Here is a 25,028-nt window from a genome sequence, read left to right as displayed (position 1 = left end):
TCCCCTGCAAAGGCATGAATCTGCACTGGTTGGAATGGACCAGCTTGGTGATGTAGGGCCTCAATTGCTGAGCGAAGACTGCTGCAAATATTTTAACCTCCATTTTTATAAGGAAGATTGGGTGGTAAGCCACACAGTTGGGTGAAGGCGGCTGCGTTTTAGGGAGAACAACAATGGTGGCTACCTCCGTCTCAGGGGGAAGGAGCCCTTCTCGAGGGCTTCAGCGAAGAGATCAGAGAGGTGTGGGATGAGGATCTCACGGATTGCAGCATAGTACTCCTATGAAGACCATCCGGACACGGGGTTTCGCCCTGCGAGGTATGTGCTATGGCGTCATTGACCTCTTCACAGGTGATGGGGAAGTCTAAGTCATCAGATTCGGCTGTGCTGAGGCGGGTGAGGTGGAGGTGACCTGAGCTGAGCAATTCTAAAAGAGAGGTGTCTGGACTCCACATTACGTATAGTTCACAGTAGTAAATGGCAAAGGCCCGGGGGGGGGGGACAGTGTACCGACCCTTCCAGGTCCGCGACCTCCAGAATTATGCGATTGGCCATAGAGTATGCAGCTAGTCTGTGAAGGATATTCCCGTTCTTGTCACCCCAGCCATATACCCTTGCTATGGAGGATCTCCCTAGGAGTTGGCGGCATCCAGGAAGAGTTGCTTGATTTCGCCCCTCGGGTGTATGAGTTGTCTTTCTTGAGTCTCGTCTTGGTCCTTGGGAGGGCATCGCTCGAGAAGCAGTGCTTGGGCTTCTCGCAGGGTGATTTGGTGTGTCTGGGCTTGTCGCTTGAGTTTAAGTTGGCCCTAGGCAAAGCCACGAATGGTAGCTTTGCTCTCCTCCCAGAGAGTACCCTGAGAGGTGAGGAAATATTGCTGAAGTTCGGTCCCAATCGCTTTTTTAAACTCTTTGTCCTGGAGGAACCACGCATTCATCCACCAGGTTGGACGTGCTGAGGTAGGAGGTTCCCCAATACTTAGAAGTATAGGTGAGTGGTCCGATATTTCCCTGGAAAGGATATGGATATCTCTGATCGTCTGGCAATCAGTAGGGGAGACAAATATGAGGTCTATCCTTGCATGGGACACCACCCGCATGATGAACACCATCCTTTCCGGCTCTCCTACTGACCCCTGCCCACACCACATCTTCAACAAAGCCGACTCCGTCATCGCACCCCAACTCCGGAACATCATCAACAGCTCCTTCGCATCCGCCACCTTCCCGGAGAGCTGGAAACATGCCGAGCTGAGCGCCCTCCTGAAGAAACCGACCGCGGACCCCATGGACCTCAAGAACTTCCGCCCCATCTCGCCCCTCCCCTTTCCAGCCAAAGTCATCGAGAAGACCGTAAACAGACAACTCTCCACCTTCCTCGAGACAAACGGTTCCCTCGACCCCTCACAGTCCGGCTTCCGAGCAAACCACAGCACCGAGACCGCCCTCATCGCAGCCCCCGACGACATCAGGTCCCTGCTCGACAATGGGGAAACAGCTACCCTCATCCTCCTGGACCTCTCAGCAGCCTTCAACACCGTATGCCACAGCACCCTGATACAACACCTCAGCAACACCGGAATCCAAGGAGCGGCACTGGAGTGGATCATCTCGTTCCTCGCCGGAAGAACCCAGAGAGTCCGCCTCCCCCTGTTCCGATCCGCGGCCACCAAAGTCATCTGCGACGTCCCGCAAGGATCCTCACTCAGCCCCACCCTCTTCAACATCTACATGAGCCCTTTTGCAGCCATCGCCCGCCAACACAACCTCAACATCATCTCCTACGCCGACGACACCCAGCTGATCCTCTCCCTCAACAACGACCCCGCCACCGCCAAAGCCAACCTCCAGGAAGGAATGAGAGACATCGCCGAATGGATGAAGGTCAGCCGTCTGAATCTGAACTCAGACAAGACGGAAGTCCTCATCCTCGGACCTTCTCCCTCCGCCTGGGTCGACTCCTGGTGGCCCCCTGCCCTAGGAAGCGCACCCAAACCAATTGACCACGCACGCAACCTGGGCTTCATCCTGGACTCTTCCCTCACGATGACCAAGCAAGTGAACGCCGTCTCATCATCCTGTTTCAACACCCTGCGCATGCTCCGAAAGATCTTCAGATGGATCCCCACCAATACCAGGAAGACGGTAACCCAGGCCCTCGTCACCAGCCTTCTGGACTACGGGAACACCCTCTACACTGGAACCACAGCCAAACTCCAGAAAAGACTCCAGCGCATTCAGAACGCCTCAGCACGACTCATCCTGGACATCCCTCACCGCAGCCACATCTCTGCCCACCTGAAAGACCTTCCCTGGCTCCCCGTCAACAAGAGGATCACGTTCAGACTCCTCACCCACGCACACAAGGCTCTCCACGACATGGGCCCGAAGTACCTCAACGACCGCCTCACATTCTACACACCCACCCGCCAGCTCCGATCTGCCAGCCTGGCCCTCGCCTCCGTCCCACGATTTCGGAAATCTACCATCGGAGGAAGATCCTTCTCCTACCTGGCAGCCAAGACATGGAACTCCCTCCCCACTCACCTTCGGCTGACCCAGGACCATCTCTCCTTCAGGAAACAACTCAAGACCTGGCTGTTCGAGCAGTAGCGACCCCCCTCCCCCTCAGCGCCTTGAGACCCTTACGGGTGAGTAGCGCGCTATACAAATTTCGGTGATTGATTGATTGATTGATTGATGGGTACGGTGTGCAGCTTATGTATGGCTGAATTGTCTACTCTGGGGGTGCCAGATTCTCCAGGCATCTCACAAGCCCAGGAATCCGCCCAATTTGCCAAGCGCTTGGCGTGTGCGGTTCTTGCAGTGAACAGTGAGCTGGTAGTGTCGAAGTGGGGAGTGAGAACTGCATTGAAGTTGCCCCAAACTATTGTTGCGCCCAGAGATTTAGATGCAATGAGGTCGGTGGTGTACCAGCAGGGGGTCAGGAGTGGGGTGATTCCGGTGCCGGTCCTTGCAGGCCGCAGGAAGGTGAGCGCCCCTGGCTTCAATTGAAAAGTCTGTAGGGGTCTGAGACCTGGGGCCCTGGATAGCGCATCTTCCCAAGATCCTCGGAAGTCCGCAGAGGTGAACGTCAACAGTTGGCGGGAACCCCCAGGACGAGCGCTGATGTCTAGAGCCAACTGGGATCAGGGGGAAAAACCCCACCTCCTCAAGGTGCCGGGTTGTGGGCTGGGGCCTTACCCACTACGCTTCGCACAAGATCCTGCTTCCGTCCAGGGGCGCAACCGATTCAGTGGAGATGGGGAGGGCGAGATGTGGGTCCAGTACACCAGCTACGGAGGACGTGGTCCGCAGGTGCCCAGGCTCAAACAGGAGGCCCCAGTTCCTTGTACGGTCAGCGCTACGGGGCAGAGCCTCAAGTAAGCACCACTACAGGAGTCACAACATGGGGCTCAAGTCACACATTCCATGCGGGGCACTGATCAGGCAGCCCCCCTCCTCCCCAGGAGGATACCCAGATTGGTCTCGCTGTGGTCTATGATCCCAATGGATGGTGGCTCCCACAGGGTGTTCAGGGGCAAGTCACCACCCAGCAATAGGGTCGAGACTATGGGCCACACAAAATGGGAGGGAGACCTTCAAGGGCCGCAGCCGTGCAATCCTGCAGCCGACCCTCTCACTGCCTGCCGCCTCGCAGTTCTCACTGCACCAAGCCGCCAGGGTACCCAAGCCGATGTGCCCCTGCTGCAGATCCCACGGCCTGGAGGCCAGGCTGCCCAGCGTGTCTGCAGTCCCCACCGCTCGCCGGGCCGAGGAAACGTGAGGCTGGGCCTGTCTCAGGTCCTCCAGGCCCTAGATCGCAGAGTGAAGCAGCAGAGTAAAGCAGACCTATGAGTCTCACCTCTCTGAGAAGGAGTGGGAAACTCCCCGGAGCCCCCTGCTGCTCGAGCGCAACAGCTTAAACACCACAGTGGCTCACCCGGTCCCGGGGTCAATTGGTTGCAGAGTCTCAGGACCTACGCCATTTCAGCGACAAGGTGGGAGTTTCCAAGCAGGACAGGCTCCCCTCCCCTCGCATACTGCCTTCCACCTGACTCACCAGGCCAAGGGATGTGCAGGCGCCAGTTGCTCCTCTGTGCCAGCGGCCCGAAGTCCCACTGCTACTGGAGGCAAAGGGCGGCTGCTACAAGAACACTCAGCGTGAGTCCCCGGTAAATGCTGTTGGGGTTCACAGGGTTCAGGATTTCTGCCACCAGGCCATGGGAGACAAATGCACCAGGTGCCCCTCTGTGCCGGCGGGCCCGGATTCTTGCTGCTGTCGGATGCGAGGACGGCCACCGCACCGGACACACAGCATAGGTCCCTGGTGGAAGCTGTCGGGTTTCGCAGGGTTTTGGAGTTTTCACCACAGGATGGGGGGCATGCTCAGAGGGCCCCGCCTCATGGTGTTGTGGCCGATCCCCCTCCCTCTTACTGCGGATCAGCTGACACAGCCGCACTGACGCCAAGGGTCTGGTCGAAGGGAGGGGGGATAGCCAAGGCCTCAGTGCCGTGCCACTTCTCTCCCCTTTAGGCCACAGGGACGCCGGACAACCACAGGCCCGCGGCCCAGAGAGCGACCCGCCCCGGCACCCCGATCCTGCAGTGGAGCTTAGACCAGAAGGGCCACGATCCGCCACACAGATGGTCACAGGAGCCAACTCTGGAGCCAGGCACGGGCCTCGTTATATGCGTCCCGCCATGATGGAAGCTGGGTTGCTCAGAGGCCTAGGAGCAAAGTCCGGAAATGCACTCAGATGCACGATGCCACAGCAGTATATCGGTCGGCCAGGTGTAGTATGGCTGCTGGCAATGAGGCACAGCGAGAGGATGCTTTAGATTTGGGGGTCTCTAGTTGGCACAGGTAGGTACTTGTGACAAATAGGGACCCTCTCCTCTAGTCAGGGTAATGGGGTACACTCCTAAATTAACCCCTGCTCACCCCCTTGGTAGCTTGGCACAAGCAGACAGGCTTATCTCAGAGGCAGTGTGTAAAGCCTTTGTGACCACATACTGTAAACCAGTGACAACACTACACATGGAAACCACACAAGACCATTAAACGACAGAAATCCACAATACTATCCTTAAAAAGGGTAGTTTTAGCTTAGTTCAGTTCAGTTCTTAAGATGCTACACTTTGCTTCAATGTACCTTACGATGCGTTGCGCTTCCACGACAAGCAATGTCGCAGCGAGGGAAATGCGGCAAAGTTCCTGTGCAAAGAAAGACATAAAGATCTTCCAGATGCAGCACGCTTCTTCAGGGATGTAAGAAGTTCTCCGTTCGATGTGTGGACTGCAGCTGCGACACCCTTGTTCAGCAATACGACGACAACAGCTTTGGCTGCAACACTCTTCTCCCACCATGCGTGAAGCTTCCACGCAATGCGACAACTACAGCGGCAACATTCACGATGCTACGGCAGCAGCTACGACAGCGGCGTGCTTCTCGGGGATGCAAGGCGCTTTTCTTCAATGCGGTGCAGTGCGACAGTTCCAGCGGCGACACACTTGCTCAGAAGTGTGACGGCAGGCACAGCGATACGCTCTGACCTCGTTGCGAGACTCTTCTATCGATGCAGTGCAGTGCGACAACTCCAGCAGCGACACCCTTGTTCCGAAGTGCAACGGCAGGCAGCAGTGACGGCGACGCGCTTCCTCTTCATTGCAGCACACTTCTCCCAATGCGGTGCAGTGCGACAACTCCAGCGGCAACACCTTTGCTCCGAAGTGCAATGGCAGCAGCAACGACGGTGGCACGCTTCGATCTTGTTGCGTCGTGCTTCCAGCTCCTTGCGATACTCAGTAAAGGTTTCTTCTTGTAGTCCAAAAGTGATCTAATTTTATGGGATCAGGCTCCCAATATTTATACCCCAAAATCCTTTGTTCTCTGACGGGAGAGGGGCCTTTGCCCACTCCAAACCAGTTCTGAAGCACTCTGTTTACCAGGCTTCTCCTTTCCTTTCACAGTGCAGCACAGAAACATCAGATGCCCCATAGAAGGTGGAGCCAGCATTGTGGAAGGCAAGTACAGTCCTGGAGCACTTTGTTGACAGGACTCCTTCTCTTCTTTCAGTGTGCAGGGCAGAGACATCAGCTGCTTCCCAGGAGGTGGAGCCAGCATTGTGGAAGGCAGGCACAGCCCTATTCAAGGTTTAGGTGCAACTCCTCCCTCCCATCTAGATGCAGATCTCTCTAATCACCACTGGGCTGACTCACCCTGTCTCTTGGAATCCCCCAGCCCTGTCACTCACAAAACCAGACAAAGGAATATACAACCTAGCAGAGGCAGGCTTGAAAGGTTAGACAAACAAATACCTACTTTCTAAAGGTGGTATTTACAAACACAGAATGTTAAAACGGACTTCACTAAAAGATGCATTTTATCATTTTGAGTCCAGGCATACTAAACTCGAATTTCTACCATGTTCTCTGAGTCAGTTAGGATTATAAACTGTAATAATTCTAGCAGCCCATTCTGACCTATGGAGAACAGGTAGCCTTGCAACAGTGAAAAACTAAAATGGGTGTAATTCACTATTAGGACATGCCACACACATCGGGGCTTGTCCTGCCTTATACTTACAATGCACCCTGCCCATGGGCCTACCATAGGGATGACTAATATGAAGTTAAGGGAAGGTTTAGGGACTGGCAAATAGGTGTACTTGCGCGGTCAGCATGACAGTACCTGACTGCACGCAAGTTCTGCAATTGCAGACCCTAGACACATTTTAAAAGGCTGCTTCTGTGGGTGGCGCAACCAGTGCTGCAGGCCCACTAGCAGTATTTGTATTTACAAGCCCTGGCACTCCTGGTGCACTTTACTGGGGTCTGACAGTAAATCAGATAAGCCATTCATGGAAATCAATTACATGTATACATTTTTCATAGGGAGCACTTGCACTGTGGCACTGATTGGCAGTGGCACAGTGCCCTGAGCAGCTAACACCAGCAAAACATCTGAGGCACATCAGCAAATAGTGGAAGGGAGACTCACGCCAAGGTGCCAGGTCTAACACTTGTTCCCTCCAGCTGAAATGGGTGCACTTGCCCAGTCAGCATAACAGTACCAGACTGCATGCAGGTTCTGCAAAGGCAGAGCTTTTGACACATTTTACAAGGCTGCTTCAGTGGGTGGCACAACCAATGCTGCAGGCCCACCAGAAGCATTTGGATTTACACACCCTGGGCACACTCAGTGCACTAGACTAGGATCTGACAAGTAAACGAAATAGCCAAACATGGAACCACTGATTAATATATCTATGTAAAATAGGGAGCACTAGGGGGCACACAATGGCCCTTATTTTACTCGACTTGAGTGCAGCGTTCGACACTGTAGCTCATTCCACTCTGCTACAGTGTCTGAACAAAGGTGGAGTCGTGGGGACTGTGCTGAAGTGGATCCAATCTTTTCTGTCTAATAGGGGATTTCAGGTTAGACAGGGGGAGTATTACTCCCGTATGATCAACTTGGACCAAGGAGTGCCTCAGGGCTCTGCCTTGAGTCCAACCCTGTTCAACCTTTATGTGGCCGTTGTAGCGAACATCGTGAAGAGTCATGGCCTGCAAATTGTGTCATACGCCGATGACACTCAACTGGTCGTCGCGGGCGCCTGAGGTGGCGGCATCCAACCTCAGTGCTTGCATGAAGGAGCTTGCTTCCTGGATGTCTAACAACTGCCTGAAGTTGAATGGTGCCAAAACTGAGGTGCTCGTGGTAGGGGGCGACCCGTCTGTGTGGACATCAACGTAGTGGCCGGCATGCCTTGACAACACTCCTGTACCCTGCCAGCAGGCCAAAAATCTTGGGGTAATGTTTGACTCGGACCTTTCATTTACTCCCCAGATTGGTCGTGCGGTTGGGACATGTGTTGGCGTTCTCAAAAACCTGCGGAAGACTCTTGATTTGCTTCCGGTTGGTGCGAGACGTACGCTGGTGCATGCACTAGTGACCTCACGGCTAGACTATGCTAACCTTCTCTATCTGGGGACTACGGTTAAAGGTCTAAGTCGCCTGCAGGTGTTACAGAATGCCGCAGCACGGCTCGTACTGAGGCTCCCTAAAAGAACAGCCTCCAAAGCCGCCTTAAAGGCTCTCCACTGGCTTCCCATCAGGGAGAGGATTGCTTTTAAGGCGCTATGCATATGTCATCGCATTATTGGGGGCAAGGCGCCCACCCCCTTGCTGAGCCTCATCACACCGTATAAACCTAGTCGGGGACTTAGATCTACCGGTGTTGGCCTAGTAACTGTTCCAAAATCAAGACAGTTCAAATGGGAGGCAGATCTTTTAGACATCTTGCAGCTAAGAGCTGGAACAGGCTCCCTATGGAATTGCGTCTTGAACCTTCGGAGGCTAAGTTCCGGAGAGCTCTAAAAACCAATCTATTTTGTTCTACACTAGATTAATGGATTATGGTTGTGCTCGCTGCCCCTCACCACAGCCCGGGGACACGCCGGTGGGCGTAACCAGGCGCTTTAGAAATTTCCATAATAATTGCACTGTGGCACTGGACATCGGTGACACAGTGCCCAAAGCATCTAACGCCAGCAAAAATACATGAGGCAACAGCAAAAATGGAAGGGAGACCCACGCCAATGGTGCCAGGACTAACAGGATGGCTGCCAATGGCGATAGAGGTTGGAGCGGATGACGGAGGGGTCCGGAGGACTCTTAGAGTGTGACCGCCATCTTGACGCTCCAAGTCACGACCCCTATTTTCTACAATTTGAAGATCAACTGAGTTAATATACCCCCAGATTTCGCTGTCATTAAGTGCCTTGGAGATGCACTTATCCCTATAAAGCTTTAGTAGGGCCCCTACTAGTCTTCTCCATATTCCAGAGGCAAAATTATGGCTGCAGTGTTCCGGGCCAGGTCATTTTTCTTTCTAGTGAGTTGGGCCCCCATTTCAATTTGGCATCTATCAAAACCCCCAAGTAGGAAAAGACACTCGACTTTGGGATCGGTGTCGACCATACCTTAATGGTGTAAGCTAGTACAGGCCCCCACTTGCATAATATAGGACTTGGAATTGTTAACCTTCAAGTCATGTTTCCTCATGAAATGGACAAAAGAATTTAAAAGGGTTTGCAGGCCCCATTCGGTCCTGGCCATTAAAACAGCATTGTCTGTGTACAGCAGAACTGGGAGACCTCGCTGTCCCACCTGAGGATAATCCACCTTGGTCTCAAGTAAGGTCTTTTCCACGTTATTGATGTAGATGTTAAATAAAAAAGGGGCCAAGATGCAACCCTGGTGGACCTCTTCCACGTGGGGAAGGCATGTGAGACCTTCTGATCACCTGAATTTCGCACGGTGTACCTGGGCAGATCTTGAAAAAAGAAAACTATGTCTCTATTAACACCCATAGAGAGCAGAATCCACCACAGCTTGCATCTATTTACGCAATCAAATGCGGAACAGAGGTCCAGAAAGGCCAGGAAGATTGTACTGGGCGTGCGACTGTATATTTGTTCCTTGACATGAAAAGATTCAGGCATTGGTCTAACGTTGAATGATCGGGGCAGAAGCCATAATGTGCATCCAACAAAATGTTATTCTCTCTGGCCCATGTAGACAGCCTGTCCAGCACAATCCTTCCAACAACTTTACCCACTGAGTCCAGTAAGGAATGCAGCCTGTAACAATGTGTGCTGTCTCTATTCCCCTTTTAAAACACTTGAACGATAATGGAGGTAGCCCATGAGGCCGTGGGGCCGGACCTAACGGCCGCATTTATAACAGGGGTGAGTACTGACCCCCAGAAATCCATATGGGACATATAGAGGTTGGGGGGATTCTATCCGGGCCAGGAGCCTTGTTGCGGGTCATACCACGTATTCCCTGCCTCACTTCACCCTCTGAGACTATCAGAGCTGATTTTGCATTACCTGTTCCAGAAGGAGTGCACTGAACGGTCGGACCCCCAAATATACCCTCGAAATGGCTGACCCAGTCATTCTCTGTAATGTGGGTGTCCAATGTGTTGGCTGTTTCCATCCCCCAGTAGGGGATAGTTGATGACACTCCAGAACTCGGTGCTGCTCTTGATAGCGCTGGCTTCCAAGAGCTTGCTCCAGGCATCCTCCTTCAGGGCTTCCTTGCCGGTATGAAGGGCCACTCTGTCCTGCTTTCTGTATATTCTAATTAAGACATTGTTTCTAGGGGTAGCATGCAGTGCCTTTTTAAGCGTCCTGGCCGCTAAAAAACAACCTGAGTCAAACTACCTCGGTACCCGGTCATGTTGACTTTTGGGCGATGGGACCGACAATTGATCGGCGATTGCATGGAGATAGATTCTTGGCTCTGTAAAAAATAAACGTAAATCCGTATTTGTAAAGCGCAAACTACTCACCTTTACGGGTTTCAAGTCGCTGGGGGCCGCGGTGGAAATTAAGTGAGCTGTTGCCCAGAGTCACCTGGTGCTGAGCTGCCCCCGGAGCCGGGGATCAAACCGTGAGCCCTGTGCTCTGAAGTCAGCTGGCCTGGCCGCTTCACCACACCTTTCCACTGCCCAACCTTGAAGGAATTGCGGGAACTGAGAAAGGCTTATACCCTTCCAAAAAGGGGGAATTATCAATAACCCAGGACTTTGACAAACAAATAAAATTAAACATTTTAACAAAAAAGCACCACTCTTTAACTGTGATCTTGCTAGCCAGGCCAGCTATGTTTGAGGAAACGAGATTACAAAAATCCAATGGTGCAGAGGGGCTGATGACGAAGATGAAGCTATGGGGATCGTGGTTACAGGTTCTGCAAGTCAATCATAGCTATCAAGATGCCTTAGGGATGCGAAAGCATTGAAGGCTTGGACCGGTGCAGGGGGATGAAACCGCTCCTGTGGGGCTGTACGTGAAACTTTCATAGTGCACCATGGGGTTGGAGTTAAAGCCAGGGGTGGGGGTCAATAAAAGAAGCCCAGGGAAGAGCCATGATGGAAGAAACAGGGCCAAATGTGGAACAGTCCCTGGCCGAATCAAGGATTCCTGTGCCAAATGCGGCTGGTTAAAGTTGATTATTACACAGTCTCCGCTGCAGCTCTTTTTTGACCCTTCTACCCAGGCCCCCCTCCGGGCCATAATGGTGTGCTTCTCCACTCTAGTTCTCAGACATGTCTTTTTTTTCAACCAGTGCAAGACTTTATTTTTAGCTGGTAAAAGTCTTTGGTGGAACCGGGCTTGAGCACTGGTGTGTTACCAAGGACAACGTACAGTGTTGCTTCTGGTGGTAAATGAATAATAATTGAGCTCTGGGACTGCGCCCTTGAGGCCCTGATGGAGGGGGTGACCCCATCTACTCCAGACTCTCTCCTAGCGGGCAAGTTGGTACTTCACTTGGCAACACTTTATCCCAGCAGCTTCCATAGAGAGCGCCACTGCCTGGGGTCCTCCCTTTGACGACAGGGGCGGGTAGGAAGCAGCAGGGGGGGGGCAGGCGCAATAATAGTCATGTTGGGTGCTTCAGGTGAGATGAGGTGCGGCTTGATTCTTCAGCCATGAGGACCAGGAGACGTTGAGGATTACCAAAGTACAGAGGTGAGCTGTCCCATGAAAGATGTCGAGTGCTGAGAGGTCGATGTCCAGATGGAACACCAACTAGCCATGGCCAAGGCAATCCAAACAGAAAAAGGAAACAGGTTACGGTGGGACCAGCAAGGTCCAGAGGACTCCCCAAGAACTGGAGAGTCAGGGCACGTCTGGAGCAACCAGGCGAGACCACAAAATCAAGAGATAACCCTTGCCAAGACCCACAGGTCAACGGACAAGGGATCGCGAGGAGACCCCAAGCAGGATTACAAAGCACAGGCCCATGGAGCACACGGTGCGAGGAGGCCAGAGATCTTTGGAGGAAATGCTGCTCGAGGTAAGGACTATTCAGAGTCCAAAGCACTACTTCAGGAAATGCTAGTAAGTGCTTGCCTTGGCAAAAGAACGCAGTGCAGAGGGGTACGGGTCACGTGGTCCCCACACGGGATACTGGCCTCAACTTCGCTGGAAGGGCAGATCGATCTCGAAGACCTTCAAGGACCCACCTCCTGTGTTGCAGAAATCTTCGGAGTGCTCAGGAGCTCGGGAGATGCAAACCGGTCAGATGCGGGTAAGGTGCCTGCTTTTGCAGTGGAGTAACTCCTTTACTCCAAGGGAGATTCTTCAGTCATCCAGCGGTGCAGACAGCCATCCAGCATCGTGCAGACAGTCAAAGTACTTGGGGGCATATTATTAAGGAACGGTGTTAAAATTATTGCCATTTTATCGGCAGGAAACTACCGATAAAACGGCGATAATGGGCTTGATAATACGCCCTTGTTAATTCCCACCTTCACGGTGTTTTCAGCTAGCAGGCATAGATGCAGCTGGAGTTTCACCGGAACAGTTGTGTTCTCTGGAACTCCCCCCGCCTGACGCCATTTCAAGCCAAATGAGAGAATAAACTCGTAATGGTGTTCCATGTTGGTGGAATTTCCCTCCACTTGGGTCCCCTCTAAAAACCAGACTAAGGTAAGAGGGTAGTGTAGGACTGGGCAGATAGATTGTCCTGAAGAAGACTGACGTGACCATTGACATTAGAAGCACACTGAGATGGTCGAAACATGTTGACCACCGCAGTATAAGGAGGAGTGTTTTAGGATCCTGACTTCCTGCCTAAACACTTATTCATCCTTCACTTATTTTTTAATCCTGACCATGGAACCACTGAATAAAGGTCGAATAGGTATCCATGAGCCAGTTTTAAAGAGCACTATCTTACTGCACATTTTTTGTCTATCACTTACCTAGTCCGGCAGTGCAACACTTTTGATTGTGATCACTGTCTGTCACAATTTTGTTTGTCTTTGTCTCTTGTTTTATGTTTCCCCCTCCCTATGCTCCGTCCCCAGCGTGGCTACGCGGGGGCGTTTTGTAAGCAGACCCAATGATGAAGCATGTCACACACATTTGTGTGTGAGTGAGGGCAGTGTTTTCAACAATTGTTGATTTTCCAAAGTGAATTTTGTCTTTGTGTACACTTGTTGATTAGCTCCCCGCCCCTTTAGGTGTTCATATAATTATCATAGAAGCCCGCTTAATGTTAACATGAGAACATGGGCTTCTATGGGAGTTAACAAGGGAGTATTATCAAGCCCATTATCGCCGTTTTATCGTCAGTTTCCTGCCGATAAAACGGCGATAATTTTAACACCGGTCCTTGATAATATGCCTCTGAGTTACCTCTTTGTAGAATCTTGTCCAGGTATAGTCTAAAGTCCTGTAGCCAGGTGTCCAATTGTATACCCACAGGAAGAGGTAGGACAGATTCAGGGGTCCCTCCTATGGGAGGGGCAGGACAGAGGGGTGGCTACAACCATGTCCTTTGTCCAGTTTTGCGCCAGAGCCGGAGCCAAATGGCTCCTGAACCGGTTTGAGCAGGTCTATGCACAGGGACACCAAATGTGCCCCCAGTGCAGACTTTCTGGCACCCTAAGAGTGTGCCCACACAGCCCAAATACACTAAAGCCTGTCTGGGAGGTGGTTGTACCTCCCTGTGACAGGAAACCTATTGTCATGCCTTCCCCTGTTCGAGCTTGACTCAGCAGCAGTAGAGCTGACGCATGTCTGTGGCTGACAGCATCCGTTTTGTGCTGCCCGGTTTATGAATACTGGTACCGGGTAGACCGGTGACCCACGCATGTCTTCGTGGAAGGGAGGAATCATACCTCCCACACCAGTTACTGGTGTGGAGGTATGATTCTAAGGTGTTTGACAGCAAACACAAAATGTTTCTGCGCAACAATTTCAAAGTTGCATTTTACCGCAAGGTCATAATGCACTTAAACATATATGTCTGGCTGCATCACAGACAGCCCCGGAGAATGGACTCCGAGCAGTGCAGAGGGGCCCTACTCATGCAGGGAAACCCACTCACTATAAACCCAGCACCCTGCCTTCAGGATTGATAAGGCCTGCCATAGGGATTACTGATAGGTTTTAGGTGTAGTGATATATGTATCAATATAGGGATACTATATACAAGTAAGTGGTGCAAGCACCAGCTTACACAATTTGCAGTAGCAAAGTTTTGGTGTCAGTTTAAATGGTCTCTCATGGGTGGCATAATATATGCTGCGGCCCAAGTGAGTCCTCTGGGGTACCTATGCCCTTGGTACCTGTGTAGCATATACTAGGGACTGATAAGGGTACCCCGGAATCCAATCTGGAGTAAAGTACAGACTTACCAATTTAAGGGAGAAAGCAGATAGACGGAGTCCTGATTAGCGTGATCCCAGTCAGACTAGTCAAAAACCAGCAAAACACCAGAAAAAAAGTCAGATCCTACCTTCCCACATTGGCTCCATCACGTCAAAAGTACACAATGCGGGGCCTGTCCAGATTCCAAACAGGAAATACGTGGGTCAGGATGACTAACGGGGGATCGCGATTGCCTGCGGGTCACCACCTCAATCTACTTGTTGAGACCCCCCGCAGCTTTCTGCAGAAAGCAGTCCATGGTCGCAATTGCCGGTGCCGCATGCTGCTGTCTTGCGTTTCCCCATAGCGCCAAACTGGGTAGAGGGAGCCCTTTAAGAGAACAGTGGACTCTATGGTACAGTAGGCACAGGTGGAATCCTTATAACACAATGACCTTCAAACATACAGCCTATGTCAGAAGGTAAAGAGATCAGCATGTGCACGCAAACTGGCTAGGTGGTTAGGTACTACGTGTACACCTGGCCCCAAAGTAGATAGAAAAGCCATGTACCGTCCTTAGGTAACCAGGATCTCACCTCTCAAATGGATGACTGCGCAAGGATATGCTGAGGGGGGTCCTGGGACTCTTTGTGGCACAAAACCAGGAGGGGGACCCAGCCTGGCCTCCTCTGGGCTTTGCCCGGACACGTCCCGCACCGTGGGAGCCTGCCACTAAATTAAGGCACTCCTGCGCCGGAACTGACATTGCTGTGGCCCCTCCTGCAGACAGGTGCTGGCTGGGAGTAGTAGTCTCCCCTACTGTGATGCCACAAAACAATGTCTCCTGCCACTCAATGTCTTTACATTGTCTTGTGGTTCCTTGAATTCTGAACCTGTGTTTTAAATATCATGATTCTGTTATGAATTTGGTAACAGCAGACCGTAAACAGTGAGTTCAGCAAGTGCAAGTGTTTTCGTCATGTTACACCAATGGATTCACTGTGTATTTGAAGGTTTTGTTCTGAACCCTCGGTTTCCATCTTGTGCATAGCAGCCATTTTGTGGATTGCCCTTACAGTAGGCCCTCACTGTGGCAGAACAAGTATTTAAGGACATAACCTTAGCATGGGTTTGTGCTGACTCCTGCATGACCTGGCGAAAGCTGACCCTGTTGCTTGAGGCTAACCTTGCCAAGCCAGTTCCTGCCCTTTAGCTGATCAAGATTATAGATCAGAGCACAGGACATTGTAAAGATTTACTACACACAAACATGCCTATCTTACTTCCATCTGTTCCTGTTCCTGCCTCCACGAGCTATTTATGACATGGGCTGTGATCTTACTGTTTTGGGTTTATCCGGCCTTGTCAGCTAGAGAATGTACGCATTATGTTGACATTGTTTATGGCCTGGACTTATCTTGAAAGTGGGTTTGTCATCATACAGTGCTTTGTGTGCACGTCCTGGGAGTGACCAACAATAATGTACTACAAAGAGAAAATGTGTGCCTAGGGCATAATAAATGGTATAAAAGGTCTGTGCTGAGACCATTCAGGAGGCTGCCTCATTCAGTTGCTTTAGGGGTGACTGGGCGACGTAGCCTCACAATTAATTGTAATAAAGATGTCTTTTCATATTTCAGATTCTCTGTTGATTTCTTTGCTGCTTTTGAATGGACTACTTATTGGTAAGACCCCTGAGAAGGAGTTTGAGGATTTCTAGTATTCCAGATGGCGCGACCAACGATGGGCCTCATCAAGAAGTGACTATCTGGAGGAGTAATCTTGTCAGAGGACAGAAATCTACTGGGGCAGGCAAGACAGAAATCTACGAAAAGAGGTTCTGGAGGATTCTTTGTCTCTGCGGCCCAGTATATTTTTGATTTTTCTGACTTAAACTCTCCAAAAGATGTCACTCCTGACTGAGGAACCTTTTTGGCGTAAGTGTTTTTTTTTAAAAAGAGACTGTTAGTGCAGTTAGAATTTGGCAGTTAGAATTTGGACAACTATTTGTTTGGTATATCTTTGATAGGTTTGTATAGGTTTGTATATGCGAATAGCAATTTGTGTAGGCAGGTAATGAAGAGACTTTTCTCCATCTGCTTTAGTTGAAGTATAAGTGGGTCGCTCCCAGTCCTTAGTTCTTAGTTCTTAGTTTATTTGAACATTGCAATATTCAAAAACCGAGGGCCTCGTACATTTGCGAGTGTATTGATAGAGATAGCCCCTTGAAGTTTGAAGCTTGGTTAGTGAGCGTAGATGCCTAATCATAGCAAATTTGGTATTTGGTTTTGTTTACGTTGCAACAGGGATTCCCGATTGGAGGGTTCATGTCTTATACCTCCGGTTGGAACTCCAACTTATGAGCTCTATTTAGCTAAAGCGCGCTGTATTGTGTGTCCTGAGTGTTTGACCTCCTTTCTGTTTGTGTATGGAGTGGGCCCAATGTGTGTTTGTTGGTTTTCTTGATGTTTTCAGTCTGTTAAGTAAAATGCTGGTTGGTTAATGTTGAGTTGAAACTTGAGTAAAAGATACAGAAATGAAACATGTAATGTGCTAAGATGGGTATGTGTTGCTCTTTAGTTTGTAGAATGAGCAATTGTGCACATATACAAAACTGCTGTGACACGCTTAAAGGATAAAATTAGGAAAAACATTCAATAGATATAAATAGGGCCCCAAAAAAAAACAAAAAAAAAACAAAATTGTCTATTTTTACAAAAATAAATAAATTTGCAGCATTTTCATTAGATGCACTGTATTAGATGTTCATAGGCAAACATTTCAGCTGCAGTATATTTGATAGGAATGTTCATTCAGCCAGCACTTTTCCAGTTAAACACGGGTGGAATTTTGCATAACCGTCCTTTTAAATAAATGTGGCGCAAAAATGTGACGCAGGAATGTGACGCGTTTTAAGTTTGGCATATGCGCTTAGGTTTGTGAGTTAATGCATCTAAATGATAGGCAAGGGATGCAGCGGGCTCTTATAAAACAATCACATAAAGTAATAATTGGTTTTATTAGAAGAAAAAATTATTAATTATGAAAAATAATTATTAAAAAAAAGTGCTACAAAAATCATTTTTTAATATTTATAAAGCTTAACACTCATACTATGACCTCCTAGCGTTAAAATTTGATTTAAGTTATGTTGCATCACTAAAATGACAAGCATTCGTGTGTATAATTTCCCCTTGGCATAGGCGCAAGCAAGCTCTTTTTTATAAAGTATAAGTTATTATTTTCAAATGCCTGACTCAATGGTTATGTAATAGACATTCTAGTAATACATATTATGCAAGAAAATTGTAGGATATTCATTTTTTAATGCCCAAAATATGAAAGTTGATTTTGAGTAAAAGCACTGTTTAAACTGCATTTTGCTTTCATTTAGAGTACTTTTTAAAGTGTCTCAGGCTTCAGTAAATGCATACATTTATGTTTTGATATATATTTGCAGGTTGTGCCTTCTCATGATTCAGTGGGTTAATGTGCCAGTACAAAGGCTTGTTTTTATATCAGGGTTGAAGGTTCTAGCTTCAGCTAGGCCTATGGAAAAGTTTGTTCATTTAAGACTGATGAAGTGTGTACCATAGGATTGCATCAAGCATTTACTCTAAAAAAAAACTGGTATGTGTGTTATTAGGTTTCGTGAATTATTCACAGTAAATGTAGTTTAATAATCTGGGAATAGAGATAACTTTAGCGCCTAAAAAAGAGAAAATATTTTTCAAAATAGAGTGAATTATTACAGGTTAGGAGAAATTAGTTAGGCCTTCTGGCTTTGACAGCTTCAGTGTGGCAGAAGCTGAGGGCTGAGAGAATTGCAGAGGCTGGCTCGAGCCACACTGCTGAGATGTTATCTTTTAGTTTCCCTGTAAACAATGGAGAAGGCTGTCATGTTGACATTTGTGACCTTTTAATTAGGACTTTGCCTCCGAGGAATGCAGAATGACCTTGCTGAACAAGCCTCTAAAGGTGGGGTTTCTGGTTTCTCCGTGAGAACATCAATAAAATGAAAGAACTTAATTTAATAGGGAAAATAAAAAGGGGTTTCTTTGAAAGTCCCAAACATCGTGTTAAATGCTCTGCAGAACTGATACATTTGTGTCTCCACGCTAAGATAAGTAATGTTTGCTAGTTGCGTTTATTTGACAAAAAACGAAGTGTTGCATTAAGTCTTAGATAGAAAATAAGATGCAGCCCTTTTCCAAAATTTTGAAGGCTACAGGCTACAGGCCTAAGTGAAAATGATTTGCTAATTAGGAATTATTTTTCACAGTGGAAATTATAGGTGCCAAATTAATATGGAGTGTCAGTGTAACCATTTCTTTTAGAATGGTAAAAATAAGGTGGCTTGATGTTGCGAGGTGAACTGACAAGAGAGTAACAGTTAAGTAATGAAAATTTATTTTTGTGTATGTTAAAATGTTTTTTTTGTGTTGTGTATTTTTCTGCTTCTGCCTACAGATCATTCATGGATTGTTCTAAGGCTGACAAGACACGTGAGTTTGGTTAGTTGAAAGGAGATGTGTTTTTGTGTAATTTCTTTGGAAAGAAATGTTCATGTTTTCGTTTGTGTATTTGGCCCTATCGTGAAATATTTTAGCTGGTCCTGTATGTTAGAAGAGAGACAGCAAAGTTATATTTGACAACAGACTCCCACTGCCTGGTGCCATACTGTCAAAAGGAGGGTAAGGATTTTAGACCTGACAAATTTAGACAGGCCCAAATATTGGGTTTTGGGCTGCAGGTTTACAGTGCATAAAGTACATGTGCCATGGTGCTGTGTGTCACCGCTTATTCACACATATGCTATTGTTTTGTCTGTGCTATTTTTTTTTTTTTGTGCTTGATATACAGCAAGTATATCTGATGGCTTGACATGTGCATTTTTTTGTGTGTATGTTTTGTTTTATGTTGTTACTATTACAAGTTCCCCTGTGTTGTGAAGGGACCCGTATGATGATACGTATTGTTGCACAACAGTTGGATGGATTTGGTATAATGATAAATTTCACAGATATGGTTTTCATACTGTGAAGAAGACAGGCAGCACTTTTACCAGTACATGCCTAAATTTGGCTATAATGATATTGAAGAAAACTAAAAAGATAGACAGCGATCATCAGCGTGCCGTCAATGGTACCTCCCAAGTAAGGCATTTGCTTCATCGGAAGGCGTTGCAGAAAAATAAAAGGAGCTGGTTCCTTGTTTGCCACAGAATGAGAGCTTCTGTTTGTTTGAGCTTTCTACCTGTTATGTGCTGGAAACCTCTGACAGTGTACAGTCCCTTGAGCCCTTGGCCCGAGTTTTGGCCACACACACACCTCTTTTCCCTTTGCTCCGACGGAAAGGCACTATATTCTGGTGCCCATGAGAGAGCAGCTTGAGCGTCCTCTGACACTAAATAATGAGTGTTGGAGTCTGAAAGTGCTGCTGATCTTGAGAGGTTGTTTCTCAGTAGTGCTTGGATCTGCACGAGATGTTTTGTGCCCATGATCAATGAAGAGCACATCATTTGTAGTGTCTGCCACAAAGAAGAGACACTGGTGCATTGTTTTGAGACATTGAGACTTGCGAGTGAGCTGTGGGTGTTTGCCAGGAGGGCACTCCAACTAAGCAGTACTTTTTCTCATGAAAAGGCCTGAATCGAGAGGCCCAACGCGGAAGAAGACAATGGAAGCGGATTTGATGGACAATAGAAGCCTTCCAAAGAGGCTTATAACGGACTTTGGGCACAGTTGCAGATATAGACTGAGTGATTGCCTATGTAAGGGCAAAAGGATGGTCCGTGGTTCCTTGAATTCTGAACCTGTGTTTTAAATATCATGATTCTGTTATGAATTTGGTAACAGCGGACCGTAAACAGTGAGTTCAGCAAGTGCAAGTGTTTTCGTCATGTTACACCAATGGATTCCCTGTGTATTTGAAGGTTTTGTTCTGAACCCTCGGGTTCCATCTTGTGCATAGCAGCCATTTTGTGGATTGCCCTTACAGTAGGCCCTCACTGTGGCAGAACAAGTATTTAAGGACATAACCTTAGCATGGGTTTGTGCTGACTCCTGCATGACCTGGCGAAAGCTGACCCTGTTGCTTGAGGCTAACCTTGCCAAGCCAGTTCCTGCCCTTTAGCTGATCAAGATTATAGATCAGAGCACAGGACATTGCAAAGATTTACTACACACAAACATGCCTATCTTACTTCCATCTGTTCCTGTTCCTGCCTCCACAAACTATTTATGACATGGGCTGTGATCTTACTGTTTTGGGTTTATCCGGCCTTGTCAGCTAGAGAATGTACGCATTATGTGGACATTGTTTATGGCCTGGACTTATCTTGAAAGTGGGTTTGTCATCATACAGTGCTTTGTGTGCACGTCCTGGGAGTGACCAACAATAATGTACTTCAAAGAGAAAATGTGTGCCTAAGGCATAATAAATGGTATAAAAGGTCTGTGCTGAGACCATTCAGGAGGCTGCCTCATTCAGTTGCTTTAGTGGTGAGTGGGCGACGTAGCCTCACAATTAATTGTAATAAAGATGTCTTTTCATATTTCAGATTCTCTGTTGATTTCTTTGCTGCTTTTGAATGGACTACTTATTGGTAAGACCCCTGGGAAGGAGTTTGAGGATTTCTAGTATTCCAGTCTTTGACCCTGTACAGCGCTCCGCTGCCTTGTGTCTAGATTTCTGCTAAAGAAATACCATGTACTTACATACATTTGTCACTTCTCTCACCTGTGTCTGAGTACCTAACAAACAGTTACTACAGAATTTAGTCGATCCTGTCTATATTTTAAGAAACTAACCTTGTGTGTGCACAGGCAGTTCTGCTGTTTTAGGCCTCTTCTACCACAAGGTGAAAAGTAAGGATACGAGTTGTGAATTTTGCCAGGCTTCAAGGCTCATGGAGATAGGTGAACGAAGAGAGGAGCGCCTCATTAAAGCTATGTTCTTTAACGTGAGACATCCCATCTGTTCCCTCAGTCATGATGGCGATACCTACAGCTCGAGACTCTGGCCCAGATGTACAAACGTGCCACAAAGGTAGAGCAGCAGCCAAGAATGTGTCGAGTGACAGGGAGAGAGCAGGACAGCGCCATACCTGATGCAAATCCTCTTTGAATCTTGGCCTAGGGCTTCACACCACCTCCTCTCCTAAGAGTCAAGTCTTTAAAGCTCGCCCAAGATATTTCAGAGACTCAAAGAGACTATTGAGAGCAACTTTCCAACTTAGAACTAAAACCAGGATTTTTGGTCTGTAAGGAGCACGTGCAATGTGACCTCTAATAGTGCCGGTGGTTGATACCACTTCATGGATGTGAGAAAAGGTGTGGCAGGACCTTGGTGGGGGGTCCCCTTTTGCAACTGTTCACATTGGATTGCATGAGCTTACTCCATGCTTCTCACACTACTATCAGTAGTTTGTTAATGCGCTAGCTCAGAGTAGGTAGTGGTGGTGCAGAAGGGCAGCTGCAGCCCACAAGCACTCAAAAAACAACAACATGCAGAACCCAAGGAAGAGTCTCTGAGGGGCTAACAGATGACATCAGACCAACTATGTTTTCAAGGTGCTTCAACGTGGAATTCTCAAAATGTTTTGGCTAAGAAAAATACTTTGTACTATACTCTAAATGAGAAACCTGTGAATGTGCTTTTAATTTGTCCCATCAAGGTGGACCTTGGAGTGTGATCCTGAAGGATCTCACCCTCTTACCATGCTGTCGCTCCTCTCTGATCTTGGCTGCCGCCTCGATCAGGCTGACCTTGGTGAAGGCTTCGATGGTCACATCAATCGCTGAGTCCGAGCCATAGAACTGTACAAGGAGGTTCTTGGTGTCAATCCGGCCCTTTCCCTCCAGGCTTCCTCGCGGGATGTTTTGCCGCCCTTTGAAGTCGATATCTGATAATTTATCCTTAAACCTTTTGAACTCATCATCGATGAGGTTGTCGAGGGCATGGAGCAGGATGTCGCCAGATGTGCTCCCTCGGTCCGCCATGGCTCATGTGAGGCTCGGTCTGAAAACAAAGATGGGTGATAAGAAAGAGGGCTGATTACAAACTCAAGAGACACACTAATTAGATATAAGATAACAAACTCCTCGCACCTGCACACTGTGTTTCAATTAGTGGATGAAATCCACTTAATATAGCGCTACTTTTGACCCAGTAGGGCGTCTTCGAGCTGTAGTAGTTGCCGTGCTCTTAGATGAAACGATTGACCACTCTAATGTAGAGAAGGGGAGCACAATGTAACTTCAGACAGACTGGATCAGTGCTAGATTTTTAGGATTTCCAAATAAGAGAAATAGTTTCAATTACAAGGAAATTATTTACAGAGTAATTCTAAAAATATCTCTTGATCCACACATGTTGACCTACGTTGAACACCCTTAGATTCCATGACAGACACTTAAAAACTCTGCAGCAAACCTCGGGACATTATATTTATAGACTAAAATTCCAGGGAAAGGGAAACAGAGGAAGCCAGACCGTGGAAGAACGCGTAGGATTCAATTCCGGCGTCTCGCGATAAAACATATCATGGCTCCAATATTGAAATCAAAAAGATACTGATGTGATATTTTCTGCTGGCTCTTTGTTTCAAGAGAAAAATAAGTTACTATAAGATACCTGAATATATAGATGCTGACTACGTAGCACTGACCACATTGAAAATCTGCCTTGAGGAAGCCCGCAGGGGGCGAAACGCGCGTCGCCTGTGAAACATTTTATGAAATAAAGTCTTAAGTTTATCTACACCACGAGGCTTCATTGGATTGAAAAAAGAAATATTTATGCGGATCAAGGAGAAATAAATCCTTGGATTGAAAATATTGGCGCTCAATATACAAGGAATACAGAGACTGAATGATATGTGCACTGGTGTTTTTTGATTTGTTGGGATAGATACTCTGCATTACCAGTAATGGGCAGGTTGTCTAAAATTGATGCTTGAGGCGGATAAGCATTGTAAACCGGAGTTGCACTTGATAATTAAGCTGTAAGACATTGTCTATATACATGTATAAAAGACATTTAATGATGTGCTGATCAATTAGAGCAAATCCGCTTTTCTTGTGAAGTTTATGCTGAAATTTCCATGTAAAGGGAGGTTGGGGCATAAAGTGTGACTCTTCTCTTCACAAGGTGTCTCGAAGCCCCCACTTAAAGCAGGTTAGCAGTCTGACACCGCGACAGAAGACAGACATCTATTTGTATATTAAGGTTTGACTGTTTTCTGTTTAAGGAGAGGAGGGAAGAGTGTTCAAGTCTGGAGCAGGGAGAGAGGAGAGGGACAAACAGACCCCTGCCTGAGAAGGCTCAGTGACAAATACAAAGAATAATTGAACCCACCTTAAAACAATCAGGAAAACACACAAGATGATGGACGGAATGTTGCACAATAACAAAACATTCACCCTCAGTCACAGATCTGGGTTTAATCCATCTTTATTTTGCTCACCAAGTCACCCCAGTTCAGACAAAGCCATATGCAAATCAGTTTTGACCCTGTGCCTCATGGGAACAGTCCAGACCGAACTGCCAAGCCATGTCCTCCCTGGACCGGAATCAAGCATCCTAGGACCGGTTTCTGGCTATCAGCCGTCTTCAGCCAGGATAGCTTGACTCCAGTGGCCTAGTGAGCACGGGACCCACGTCTGGGCATACCCTTTCTACATAGGGTGAACAGCAAAACACACAAGATAATAGACGGAATGTTGCACAATGGCAAAAAATTCACCCCAGTCACAGATCTGGGTTTAGTCCATCGTTGTTTTGCCATTGTGCAACATTCCGTCCATCATCTTGTGTGTTTTGCTGTTCGGTCTGGACTGTTCCCATGAGGCACAGGGTCAAGACTGATATGCATATGGCCATGTCTGAACTGGGGTGGCTTAGTGAGTTCCAGCGAGTGGGAATTGACATTGTGGGGCCTCTGGACCCCAAGACAGCTATGGGCAACAGGTTCATCCTGGTCTTGGTGGACCATGCCACCCGGTACCCTGAAGCCATCCCTCTGAGGACAGTGACGGCCCCCGTGGTGGGACGAGCACTGATGGGAATGTTCTCCAGAGTGGGATTCCCTCTAGAGGTGGTGTCTGACAGTGGCACCAATTTCATATCCAAGTATATGAAATCCCTTTGGCAAGAGTGTGGTGTAACCTACAAGTTCACCACTCCTTACCACCCCCAAGGAAATGGGTTGGTTGAAAGATTCAACCGAACCCTAAAAGGCATGATTATGGACCTAGAAGGACCCATGAGGCATAAGTGGGACGTCCTCTTGCCATGCCTTCTCTTTGCATACCGTGAGGTGCCACAGAAGTCTCTAGGGTTCAGCCCCTTTGAGCTTCTGTATGGCCACCCAGTGAGAGGACCTCTGAGTCTGGTTAAGGAAGGTTGGGAGCAATCTCCCAGGAAACCTCCCCAGAATGTATACAGTTACATGCTGGCCTTTAGAAACCAGACCAGGCAATTCAGGCAACTTGCTGAAGCAAATCTGGAAGCCAGCCAGAAAGAGATGAAGCGGTGCTACGACCAGAATGCCACTCTGGTAGAGCTTCAACCTGGACAAAAGGTGTGGGTCTTGGCCCCAGTGGAGCCTTGTGCACTTCAGGATAAGTGGACAGGTCCATTTGAGGTTGTGGAGCGCAAGAGTCCTGTCACCTACTTGGTGGACATGCAGTCTCCCAGGAACCCCTTGAGGGCCCTACATGTTAACCGCCTTAAGCCCCACTTGGGGAGGTCCGAAGTGGGCATGCTCTTGGCAACCGATGATGGGATGGAGGAGGAGACCGAGCTTCTTCCTGACCTATTGGTAGCCTCAGAGCGAGATGGGTCA

At 48.2% G+C, this 25,028-nt stretch overlaps 1 protein-coding gene across 1 annotated transcript in view; it reads right to left on the bottom strand.

Moving 5' to 3' along the window:
• LOC144763080 (uncharacterized) overlaps window positions 1-22,182 on the bottom strand; it is a 397,233-nt gene extending 375,051 nt beyond the window's left edge. Inside the window, exons 1-2 of the mRNA XM_078648381.1 lie at window positions 21,905-22,182; window positions 5,338-5,358 (exon numbers count right to left, since the gene is read on the bottom strand). Of these exons, the coding sequence (XP_078504507.1) occupies window positions 5,338-5,358; window positions 21,905-22,182 (299 nt within the window). The remainder of the gene's footprint in view (window positions 1-5,337; window positions 5,359-21,904) is intronic.
• Window positions 22,183-25,028: the final 2,846 nt, after the last annotated feature.

The sequence above is a fragment of the Lissotriton helveticus genome, chromosome 6 (genome assembly GCF_964261635.1).
Source record: "Lissotriton helveticus chromosome 6, aLisHel1.1, whole genome shotgun sequence".
NCBI classification, from domain to species: Eukaryota; Metazoa; Chordata; class Amphibia; order Caudata; family Salamandridae; genus Lissotriton; species Lissotriton helveticus.
Note: the sequence above shows the minus strand (reverse complement) of the source record. Positions and strands in the feature narration are given on the sequence as shown.